The sequence below is a fragment of the Lemur catta genome, chromosome 3, assembly GCF_020740605.2.
Source record: "Lemur catta isolate mLemCat1 chromosome 3, mLemCat1.pri, whole genome shotgun sequence".
NCBI lineage: Eukaryota > Metazoa > Chordata > Mammalia > Primates > Lemuridae > Lemur > Lemur catta.
Window position 1 is genome coordinate 41669264 of NC_059130.1, and position 12630 is coordinate 41681893.

The window sequence follows — 12630 nt, forward strand, 5'->3', positions numbered from 1 at the left end:
GTAGGCATTTAAAAAATATTTGCTTAAAGGATGAATAAATGAACATTCCATCATATTAATCAATTATAATTTTCTTGAGCTAGGCTTACTTCTGGATGGGCAGGGCTGGAACACTACAAGTGTGATAATTGCATATATGCCTCAGGGCTGAACTTCTGGGACACAACTTTCTTATAGTGGGCATCTTGCCAGGGCCATCATGGAGCCTTACACAATGGAGAAATCCATCAGCTGCCCATGTAGCCCTCAGATTAGGGGTAGTCTGGCTGCTGCCACCATACCCTTTGGAAGGCAGCTTCAGAGTTTGCATATGTTTTATCAAAGCTATTACTGGTGGATCATTTTTCTGTCTCCTGGAAAAGGAGCTGATGAATGGATGGCCATTGTCTTGAGATATAAGCGGAGTGAATTCCCTCCTTTCTTGCTGTGACTATCATCCCTAAAATTGTAAAACTTGAGCAAGTATGCTAAATGTAGTGGAGGTTGGAGGTAACATTTCTGAACAAAGGACAGGCAAGAGTACATGGTCAGTATGTGAAGAAAGTTTAGACAGTATTCCCAGGAGGTAACTCTAACTTCTGAGTTTAATGCCAGTGGCATGTAAAAGGTGTAATTTTTCTCCTATTTTGGGGGGAGGATTGACACAAGAATACAGTCTATCTTTCCCTTTAGATAGTTCTTTATGGGGTTGAAATGATTAGTTACACTTAGAATCAATATTTTCCACGCTCTATTCTGCTGTAGAAAGATGATGCTACTGATGCTATTTATATTACTAAAGCAAACTCTATGAGTTGCATAGATTTTCATTTTCTTGAAGCTAGGAACCTTTGTATCTCTTGTAACATTCAGGACTATACTTTGTTAAAAATGAGTATTCATTAAATATTGAATAATGAAAGAAATGAAATTTATTTCCTACTAGGGCACTTTTTGGAGATTCTCCAAGAGGGAATATTGAATGTAACATTTCCTTGTAATAGTATATTTTCATATATTGGATTTAGTAATAATGGTGAGGGTTATGTAAGGATTAAGAATAGTACATTACATTTATGTGTTGATTTTTTGTAATTTTTGTTTAAAATTATATATTTAGAGTAGCTTTGAAAAACAGTGTAACGATGGAATCCTTGAAGCAGAGGCAGCTCACATATTAATTGGTGCAACCAAAAGCTATTACCTCATCCAAGGAAAGTGAGTGTAATACTTATTTAATTGATATTTCCAAAATTGAATGGGTAGATGATAACGAATGAACAAAATGAGAATTAAATGTCCAAACTGATCAATCTATTATCTCATCTATCTGTATCCATCTATCTTCTGTCTGTCCATCTGTCCATCCTTCTGTCCTTCTATCCATGTATTTTCCATATTGCTTGTTTATATTTTTCCCCCCTGAGGTTTTATAACCTTGGTGACATTAGGGAATTCTGGAGGAAGATCTGACTACAGTGTAATTAGGTAAGAGATTAGGGGGTCCATAAAATGGAATCTATATAGCTTCAATTACTATTATAATTATTTTGTCTTTATACTGTATGGATTAAATTTCTGGATAGGAGATGTACAGAAGCCTGGAGGCTACTATTAGACTGATCACTGGGGTAGACCAGGCTCTGGAGGAACTGACCCAACTGCCTGTTGATAGATGCAATTAAGTCTGGTGGGAAAAGCTCAGTGTCAGAGATTTATTGATTTCTGGTCACAGTCCTGGCAAACATTAGATAATGGATGGTCTAAGACAAAGCTCTGAGGCAACAATGATAGCAGATCCTAGCTGGGTGACAGTTAATATTTCAGCATACTGATAACCTATTTGGGGACCCTATGATCAGTCCCTGGGATAAAGTTTGGGAAGGGTAGGGCCTTCAGAGTTTTGGAGAGGCTTGGTCTAGGCAACCCATGACAAAGAGAGGCTTGATTCTTAACCCCAAAGAATTGGTCTAGCGAAGGTGTACTTATGTTCTACCTCAGGTCAGGAATGGTTGCAGGAACAGGGGAAGCAGGAGTCTCATGCTGAAAATGTTCCTGTGCTATGACCATGGAAGGCTAGGTGGATGGGTGCAGAGGCTTGGGACTGAGCATATTTAAGAGGTTCATATAAAATTTATATTGGGTATAACTTCTCCTTTTCTATTATCCTAAGTATAGCACTTGCTTTTTATTATAACAAACATGTATACTTTTCTCTGTTAGATTCATGAGTATATATGATGTTTCAACTTATGTAAAAGCCAGAAATTGGCTTGTTAAGTTTAAAAAACTTTTAACTTTCTTGGAATATCGTAAAGAAAAGATACCTTTTCTTCTACCTGGGTAAGTACTGTGAACCTTTAATAGCAATATACTTGAAAATATGACCATTTCTACATTGCCAGAATAGATTACCTTGATTTTTCTTATTTAAAAAAACTAAGGTTATGGTTGACCATTATTGATTGAGTGGGAATGACCAGAGAGCTTGCTTCTCTTCCTCCTTTCTGCTTTAGCAACTTCATTAACATCTCTATTAGAGAGTAGGGTAGAAAAAGAAAAGGATGGTCATATTTGGATTCTTCAAGTTTTAATTGCTATGTCTTAGGGTCATATTGTGTACTGGGCTGCTTACATATTCTGGGTATAACATGAAATAAGGGTAAGAAAAATCTAACTGGTGGACTAGAGCCAACTCTGTTTAATTTCATCTGTGCCTGATGGAAAAGAACCATGGGTGGTTCTGTTAATGCCTCTAATTAGAAAAAAACACAACATGTTCTTAATGATACCTATAACAAATTTTCCAAAATATCACCAAATACAGATTTTACTTAATGTGGGTAGACTCTATTTTATTACATAAATTGCGACCTCACATACTTTTCATAGCAAAGAGACAAGGCTTTTCTACCAATAAAAGATGTCAAAACAAGAGCATACCAGGAGTGTTAATGCTGCTAGATTTTAAGTGCATGTTAACAAAATCTTTTATAACAAATTCTGATGATTTTTATTCTCTTCTATTTAATAAATTCAAACAGAAAAATAAAAAAATTAAAGCTCCAGAATCTTGACATATTTCCCAGTGACCTCTTTTTGTTATGCTCTACTTTAGATTGATTGAAAAGTTTTAAGAAATATATGTCATAGTTATTATTGAATAGAATAGTTTTTCCTGTCCTTAATTTTAAACAATGCCAATGTGCAATCCACTTTTCCCTAAATGTGCAATCCACTTTTCCCTAAATTTTTTTCTTGCTTTGATTTATGAATCTTTGCATTGTTTCCTAAGTACTATAGCCTTGGTTTTAAAAAATGCTTCCCATCCCTGATGTAGATTAATGAGTCATATTTTTATCTTTCTCCATTACAATTTTTATGTATAGAAAGTATGCTTTTGATTTTTGCTTGCTATTTTTCTATATTATTTATAGTCTTCTTCCAATTAATTTTAATGATTTGTTTAAACTAATGTTGAACTTCAGCTCTTAATTGTCATACTTTTAAGCAATCTGACATTTAATTTATCTCATTTTTTTCAGGACCAATAAATTTCTGATTTTTGTATATCACATTGTATTTTCTGAAGAATTTGAATATGCAGGACATATTATAACATTTATGTATATTTATCCCATGATAATACATATGTGGCCAATGGCAAGAGAGTTAAATGTGTCAGCATTGATATCAATAAACTACTATTTTATGTTTTTATATGTATTACAATCAGCATTGAAGGTACTGTTTAAAGTAGAAATGTATTCTATAGAAAGAACATATTTTTAATCCATTTTTGTCATATTATTGAAATAGCTTGATACCAGGAGCCATTTGCTATAATAGTTGATGAGAGCCTGGAATTTTAGTAACCTTTTTGAGTTTTCTGAGTTTAATAACAAAACAGTCACAGCCTTGGACATCAGATAAGTATCATAAAAGTAGAGAGAATCTCAAGGATCAGGTAAAATAGAATTGAAAATCCAGACATGGATGTTTCCCTCAAATACTTTCTATAATGCTGCAAGAAATAAATAAGTGAATAAAAACAAATTGGTTTGCTAGGTCCTTGTCATAATATGAGAACAACTTCTTAGGATAAATTCTTCAAAGATGATTTATCAGCATTACTGTTTCCATGCTTTATTATTAATAGTATTGCAATGAATCTGTTTATTGCCCTTTTTTAATGCTTGTGTTCAGCATTCCAGCTTCATTATAGATTATGTATTTTGAATCAAATGATAATTTTTGATGTTGGAGATTAAAAAGAATTTTGGGAGGCTTCCAAATGAATAACTTAAAGCTCAACCTTGGGAATATAACTCATTTGTAGTTGAGGACTTAACTGTTAAATTTGTAGATCCCCACCCCCCCATCACTGTATACATGCTATGAAATGACATGTAATCTATTTGTTTTCTAAACAGATAATAATTTGGAAAAGGATATATTTTCAACAACCTTGGAATACTTTGGAATTTTTAATTGTGGTTATTGGAATTGTTGATGTCTTTTGTGTATACTTTGTCAGATTGAGACCAAACAACTTGGTTCTTATTCAGTTTACAGTAATAATAGGATATTTCAGAATAATTAGGTTTATTCCTATGTTAAAGGTAAGACTTCACATTTTTAAATATTAAGGTTTTTTTCCCTACATTGTTTGTTAAATGAGTTAAGAAACCTCATTGTTTTGAAAGAAATGAGGGAAGGAGTTGTCTCTTTTTCTGGACTACAAATAGGATAGAACTCTCCCAATACGTGTCTGCTTGGTACATTCCATCACCTTCTTCATGTCATGGCTCAAATCTCACACTGTCACAGAAGCCTTCCCTGACCACCCTATGTAAAATGGCAACATGCCCTCCACACCCCCAGATTTCTACCCCATCCTCTTTATCCCCCTCCACCTGCTTAACTTTTTTCTTCCCAAAGCACTTATCACCTGTTTACTGTATGTTGTATGTACTCTCCATGAGGTAGGGTTCTTTGTTTTGGTCATTGATGCAACCTATGGCTCTAGAAGAGTGTCTGGCATATAGTAAGTACTTTGTAAATATTTGTTGAACGAAAGAATGAAAATCTTGGTGCCACTAGAAGCAGGGTCATCCAAAAACAAGTTCTTGGAGTTTCAACTTGTTCATATCACCTGAACTGTGCAGAGACAAACATATTTTCTCCATAACCACACTGCCACATAGCAGGCTGCCTATGGAATTTAACTTTACCATGACCTTCAATCTCCTTAGCAATTACTATCCCTTCTTTCCATGGCTCTGGTTTTGATTCTGAAGAGAGATTTTTAAATTTTCAGTCTCAACTCTTACACCTACTTTCTCTCTTTCCAATGGAGTTGCATTATATAAGTTTTTAACTTGGGAGCTTTATATGGTTTCACTTGCCACTCTATTCTTTTTGTTGTTGTTTAATTCTTATTACATCAAACAAGCCTATTAGTATGTATTGAAGTTATAGAGCATTAATATTTTAAAAAAATTTCTTTAAACCTTAATGGCAAAACGCACACATTAGAATCCTCCACCTAGTCCTCATTCTCCATACAATTTATTTATTTATTTATTTATTTATTTTTAATTTCAAAATATTGAGAGATACAAATGTTTTTGTTACATGGATAGCTTTTATAATGTTTTAGTCAGGGCTATTAGTGTGCCCATAACCCGAATAGTGTTTATTGTACCTGTTAGGTAGGTTTTTATGCCTCCTCTTCTCTCCCCTCCCCTCTTCTCGATTTCCAATGATTTTTACTTTTTTCTGTGCCCATGTGTACCTATCAATTAGTTCCAAATTATGTGAAAGCACATATGATGTTTGTTTTTCCATTCTTGAGATACTCCACTTAGGATAATGGTCTCAAGTTCCATCCAAATTGCTGCAAAAGACATTGATTCATTCCTTTTTAAATTTTAATAGTTATCTTTAAAGCAGAATTGTTTGCATCTCTAGCTTGTGTGTACAGACTTTCTTTTTTTGTTCCTTCCTTTACTCTATATTGGTGTAATCAAACTTTAGAGTTCATAAGAATTACCATGCAGAGTTGTATACGCAAAACCTGCTTCCAAGGATAATTTTGATTCTATGTGATTTTTGCCTGATGAGCTGAGTTTAGAGCAAAGTGCTCATGTAAGATATAACTCTACCATAACACAGACTTCTCTAGAAATCAGAATGTGTCATGTGAGGCTAAGACTTAAAATGGAAAAATGGAAGGTAGAAATTTCTTTAGGTAATCGCTATCTATCTTATACTAAGAAATGTAAAATAATTATTTTAGAAGTAATATTTTGTGAAAAATACTTAAAATGAAACAAAGATTTAAAGAATGTATTATTGTGGGAGCCAAGTCTATCTAGATTGTGGCCAGCAATGTTTTGCACCAGCTGCCGCTTTGGTCTAGCACGCTCTGACAAATCTCAATGAACTATATTTAAAGAATTAGTATTATTATGATTAGCTTTTTTACTGAGCACTTACTATTTTCCAGGAACCATGTTAAACACTTTACATACATTATCTAGTAAATTATTATAACAGCCCTGTGAGGTAGGTTTCACCACTCTGTAAAGTGAGGTGCCTTAATAGCCAGTCTCAGCACCATGCAGCTTTCAAAAGAAACAAATCTGCATTGGAAAATTTGAAAGAATATTGGATATCTTTAGGTGATCTAAGGGGTAGCTCAGGGGAAGCTCAGGGGATGTCAGTGCATCATGGGGTAAAGCTTTGAAAGAATCCTCTTTAAACATCTCTCCCTTTGCCTAAAGTTTCACAAGTAAACGTAGCAGCTAAAACAATCTCTCTCTGCTCCTGTAATTCGTTCACTATGGTGTTATTTTCCTGTTCACTTTTTCCTCCCGTGTTCCCCTGTCCCTCCCCATCTGCCCCTGTGCTCTGACACAACTTCACCTCTGTGGGAGCCCCTGCCTGTGTGACTGACCGCATTGCTTTTAAGAAGGAGCTTTGCTGGAATTCCAGTATTTAGATACTATTTTCCTCATAATACATGTGAGGAAACCAAGTCCTCAAAGACACTAAGTCACTTGCTCAAGGTCACAGAGCTGGTGACTAGGAGAGCTGGTATTTGAACCCAGGGAGGTTTATATTTACAATCTCATTCTCTTATGTCACTAGACTGGCCTGCCTCAGCCTATGATTAGAGAAATCTAGCGCTAAGAAGGACCTTAGATACTTTAAGTGCCGTATCTTACATGTGAAGAAACTACGGTGCAGAGAGATGATTTATTCAGTTAGTAGCTGTCATCTAGGTTATAGTGCCACCAGTCTTATCTCCTGAAATCTGGGAATACAGAGCCTGAGGGAAAAGGCAATGCTAGAAACTTCCCCCTAAGGCTAACAAAGGCAGTTGTTCATTAGGCTTTAATTTCTTTGGGAGTGGATCTCACATCTGAGTATGCGTAAACTCACCTGGAGGATGTGTTGAAACACTGATTGCTGGGCCCCACTCCAGAGCACCTGACTCAGCCGGTCTGTGCTGGGGCCCAAGAATGTGCATTACTAACAAGCTTCTGGGTGCTGCTGTTGCTGGTCTAGAGATAACACTCTGAGAGCTTCTGCTTTAGAGGGTGCTTTGTGTCATCAAATTTACAGGGTTTTTCTTTTTTACCTCTCCATTATTCCAGATATTAATACCAATACTGAAAGATATTGCAGATGTGCAGATCAAGAAACGCCTCAGCTTGATGTATAGTATTACAAAAGGCTATGTCAAAAGTCAAGAAGATGCCAAACTTTTAGTAAAACAAATTTCTAGCTGTGAATCAATGTATCAGGTGAGAAACAAGCACTGGTCATTTGGGGAAAAAAACACAACACTTAGGTGTATTAATTTAAGACCATTTCTACATGTATTTGGCCAAACTGACAAATTCCAACAGTTGAAGGGGATTCAATTATTTATGACGTTATATGAGGTGCTTCAGAGGAGAATAGTCTCTGATCTTTACATGTCAACTAATATCAAACTTACTTACTATCTTCATAGGAGCAAATATATGATTTTTTTTCTGAGTGCAGAGTAAAGAAGAGATTCCCTCTGGCTTTGTAACATTCTAAAAGACAGGGCACTTGGAAAAGGCTTTATGCAGGAGTAGAAACTTGAACAAGGCTTTAAAGAAAGTATAGGGCTTGAGCAGTGAGGAAGAGAGAAAAAGAGAACAAAGATTTGACAGTGAAAACTTAAATCTTGCTATTGTGGAGTGGGCAAATAGTGGTATTTATTTTTTTAACATTCAAGACCCTCCTCATTTCCAGGCAGTATGCAGTAGGTATCAAATGGGAGCATGCAGATGGAGTGAATCACCTCCTACCCAGGCTCCCTCATATCAGTCTGTCCACTCCAGGCCACTCTCTGCAACTTAGTAATGTTCCTAAAAGGGCTATTTTACATTTCATATGTACTATCTGCTTAAGAATATTCAGTGGCTCTGCATTGCCTAAAGAGTAAGGTCTTTGAATGTAAATATAGGAGAGAACACAGAATAAAACAGCAAAAAATAATCACCCATAATTTTACCACTTGAAAATAATATCACAAAAGAAGTAAAAGTATCTCTCCCAGCTTTCTACCACTACCCAGAGAGAGCACCTAATAACCATTCCTGTGTTAAATTCTTCTGCTGCTTACCATAATTTTAATAGTATGAACTTTGTCTTTTTTTTTTTTTTTTTTGGAGACAGTGTCTTGCTATATTGCCCAGGCTGATCTTGAACACCTGGCCTTAAGCAATCTTCCCAACCTTGGCCTCCCAAAGTTCTGGGATTATAGGTGTGAGGCACCATGCCTGGCCTGCACATGTACTTAAGGAGATTAGAACATTCCTCTCCTTTAGCCTTTTCTTTTCTTGGCTGTCTTAAATTTTCAGGGCTACTATTCTTACAGGGTAAAGGTTTACAACATTTACATTCTATTTTGTGAGTATAATTAAGTCTTCATTATTTTTAATAGGTGACTTTATAAATGGAAAATAAAAAACAACTGTTAATTTGTTATGATTGCATAAACATTATTCACTATAGAACCTATCATTTGATTCAGTTCATAATAAAGGAAATATGATCTGATGTTATAAAAAATTTGCTACTTGAAGGAGACTGTTTTTCATTTAAAACATTCAAATGGATTAAGAAATTTTTTTCTTTTTTTTCCTTTTGGTGATATTCCTTAGTCACTCTTTTGTGAACCCTGTGAACTCTTCTTATTTTCCATTTGATTTATTATGTTGAATTATGCCTATAATTTTTGTCATAGGACATATGGAATTAAATGTCTAAAATTATTTTATTTTGCTCTCATAATTAATAGTTTGACTCTCAAAAACCATTTTCTTTCTACAAAACTTGAAGATGTTACCCCTCTTCAACATTGCTGATATGTCTGATTTTACCTGTGCTTTTGTAGATGACTTTTTTTCTCTCTTTGGAGGCTTTTAAAATTTTCTCTTTATCCTTGGAGTTCTGAAATTTCACCAGGATATGTCTAGGTGTGATTTAAAAACATTATTTCCCACAAAGTACTTGGTGGGGCCTACAATCTAAAGGTTCCCATCTTCTTCCATTATTTCTTTATTTTTTCCCCGTTTGTGTTTTCTACTTCTAGCAGCCTTTTAAACAGATTTTTGAATTTTTAGAGTTAGTCCCTGTTTCAACTTTTCTTATAACTTTCAACTCTTTGATTTTTGCAGTGAGAATCCCTTAACTTGATTTTCCAGGTTACTAATTCACTCTTTAGTTGTGTTCATTCTGCTGTTCAGCCCATATATTAAACCGTATTTTTTTTTGATAATCACTTTTGATCTCTCAAAACTAGGATTGCTTCTTTTTTATAGCAACTGTTTCCTTTTTTAAAAAATTCATATGATGTTCTCTTGAATTTCTTTAAGTTTCTTTACTTTGTGTGTTAATTCTGTTTCTTGGAGTTTATTCACCTATTTGCAGTGTTTGGTTCCTGTGTTTCATTTTGTTCCCTGACTCCCCAATGTTTGGTGATTTTGGTTATATTTTCTTATGTGTAGAGGAGGGTCTAAACTGAACAGTATTGATAGTTGAAAGAAATTCTTTCAGCCCAAGTGAGACTCCTGATTTCTTTTCTTTTCTTTCCTTTTTTTTTTTTTGAGACAGAGTCTCGCTCTGTTGCCTGGGCTAGAGTGAGTGAGTGCCGTGGCGTCAGCCCAGCTCACAGCAACCTCAAACTCCTGGGCTCAAGCGATCCCCCTGCCTCAGCCTCCTGAGTAGCTGGGACTACAGTCATGCGCCACCATGCCTGGCTGATTTTTTTCTATATACTTTTAGTTGTCCAGCTAATTTCTTTCTATTTTTAGTAGAGACAGGGGGTCTCGCTCTTGCTCAGGGTGGTCTCGAACTCCTGAGCTCAAATGATCCGCTCCCCTTGGCCTCCCAAAGTGCTTGTATTACAGGTGTGAGCCACCACGCCTAGCCCTGATTTCTAACTCAATGATGAATTTAAATCCTAATTACTAAAGCCCTAGATACAATGATTGTGTGTGAGTACATAAAACCACAGATGGGCTGGAGGTTATGTCTTCTGGTTGTGGTGCCTATTTTTTGTGATGGCTGTTTTTTTAGTCAAGAAAGAGGGGCTCTTTCCTTACTGAAGTCAGAAGAGGGAAGGAGGCTGTAAAGATACCTACCTTTATTGGATCAAACAATGTATAACAGAATTCTATCCTGTTGATTTACATTGAAGAATGCAGAAGAAAATTAAAAGAACTACTAAAAGGCTAGATTAATCTACATTAGAAAGATCATAGAGCTATTCACAGGAGAAGAGATTTCAGAAGCAGGAAGAAGAGAAAAGAGAAACAAGGTGGGGGGTTAGTTAAGAATGTGTTTTGAGGGGTTTGGGAGAAGATGTGGAGATTTAGGGGAAATTGGCTTGACATGTAAGAGATGAAATAAATTTCCACTGGCATTTTTAAAAGAGACTTCAGTAAAGATTTGAATGCCTTTTTGAGATGTGTTCAGTTATCAAACTAGTATTTATTCTGAAAGTGACTTGGTTCTGGAAACTGGCCCGTGGCAGCTCACCTGTAGAGAAGTAAATATATGTCCATGCTTTCATGATTATACTCTCTTTGTAGGCAGGAGCCAGTTCCTATGCCCTCTTGTGCAATGTCATTCTAGAGCAGTCTTACAGTGTCATTGTAAGTCTAGTTTGGTATGAAGGGGATTTAGCTGCTGTCTATGCACTTATGCAAACAGGGCTGGACCATGGTATGTTGGTGCCATAGACAGGCTAGTAATTTGGCACCTTCCCAATATTGATTCAATGTTATTAAGCGAGAAGAAACAATTTAATAAAAATTATACACCTCATTCTTATATTCACAGTGAGAGGTTTATTACATGTGATTTTTTTCTAAACTACAACAAAAAACCACAAAATCCAGCAAAAACTTAACTTTGCTTAGACTTTAGATAACACTCTGCCATGTATTATTTGGGTGCAGCATTTCAGACATCTGTAGTTGACAACCCCGGAGAACTGTCAGATGCTTGGTCTCAGAACTGTTGGTGTGGTCAAGTGCAAGCTGCCCAAAGACTCAGAGCTAGAGAGTAAGCTTCATGAGGAACAGTGCCTGGGCTATAGTGGGCATCCAACAAATATCTGTTGTATGATTGATTGGACAGAGAATGGAGTTATTTCTTCAGTTATGTAAGGAGTTATCTGCAGGAAACATGAACTAATCAATACCACATTTTCTCATTATTCCACTTATTTTTGTGCTCCAAATAGACTGGCTCCCCAAATAGCTGCTCAGTTGGCTCATCCCAAAATCAGGCTCTGTCTATGAGATTTCTTCTTGGAGCACAGTGGAATGCATACTAATATTTTCCAAGAACTATCAGGCACAGTAGTTATGTAAGCTACTGACTGCATAATGTTCATTGCAATTCATGTCTGAGCTTGGGGAAAGCAATAGAATTGACCCAGAGGGAAGAATTGAGCCAAACAGTCCTAAATCTAACTGTGATTTCCTCTACCATACTTCTTTTTCTCAGAATTTAAAGCCAAAAGTGTACTTGGTGTAATAAGAAATGCATGTTTTTCTTAATTTCTTACAGAAACTGTATCAAATTTTGGAAACCAACAAACGAGATGCTATCAAAGAACTAGGTAGGTAGGTAGAATATCTGATTTTCTGAAGTCACACCTTATTATCCTATAATTTAACCAAAGGAAGACAAGTTTGTGCTGTCATTCACTTATTCATTTGTGCATTCAATAAGCATTTATTGAACACAGGTAATGGGCCAGGTATGGGAAAGCAAAGATGAGTAGACTTTAAAAAGTGCAGTCTGGTGGAGTGCATGAGCATATCAACAGATAATTGCAGGAAGTTAGAGGAGTCCTGTTAGTTGCTATGGGAAAATAGAGAAAACAATGGGAGCAGTGTGGAAAGTGTATTAAGGTAGTAAGGTTAGAGTCCTTAAGGTTGAAAGAAAAAGACACTTGAAGATTACCTTTGAGAAAAGGTTTTTTTTGTTTTGTTTTCCCTTTTTGCAAGGATACTCTGGAATGTAGGTTGCAAAGGACATCATTCCTTGAGAATCCACAGTCACTCCCCTTTACTTGAAGCACACAGCAGG

General features: G+C 35.8%; 1 protein-coding gene across 1 annotated transcript in view; it reads left to right on the forward strand.

Moving 5' to 3' along the window:
- Window positions 1-12630, forward strand: part of SLC9C2 (solute carrier family 9 member C2 (putative)) — an 84917-nt gene that overhangs the window by 54448 nt on the left and 17839 nt on the right. The window contains exons 13-18 of the mRNA XM_045547341.1: window positions 1100-1197; window positions 2203-2322; window positions 3525-3723; window positions 4413-4601; window positions 7644-7793; window positions 12106-12157. Of these exons, the coding sequence (XP_045403297.1) occupies window positions 1100-1197; window positions 2203-2322; window positions 3525-3723; window positions 4413-4601; window positions 7644-7793; window positions 12106-12157 (808 nt within the window). The remainder of the gene's footprint in view (window positions 1-1099; window positions 1198-2202; window positions 2323-3524; window positions 3724-4412; window positions 4602-7643; window positions 7794-12105; window positions 12158-12630) is intronic.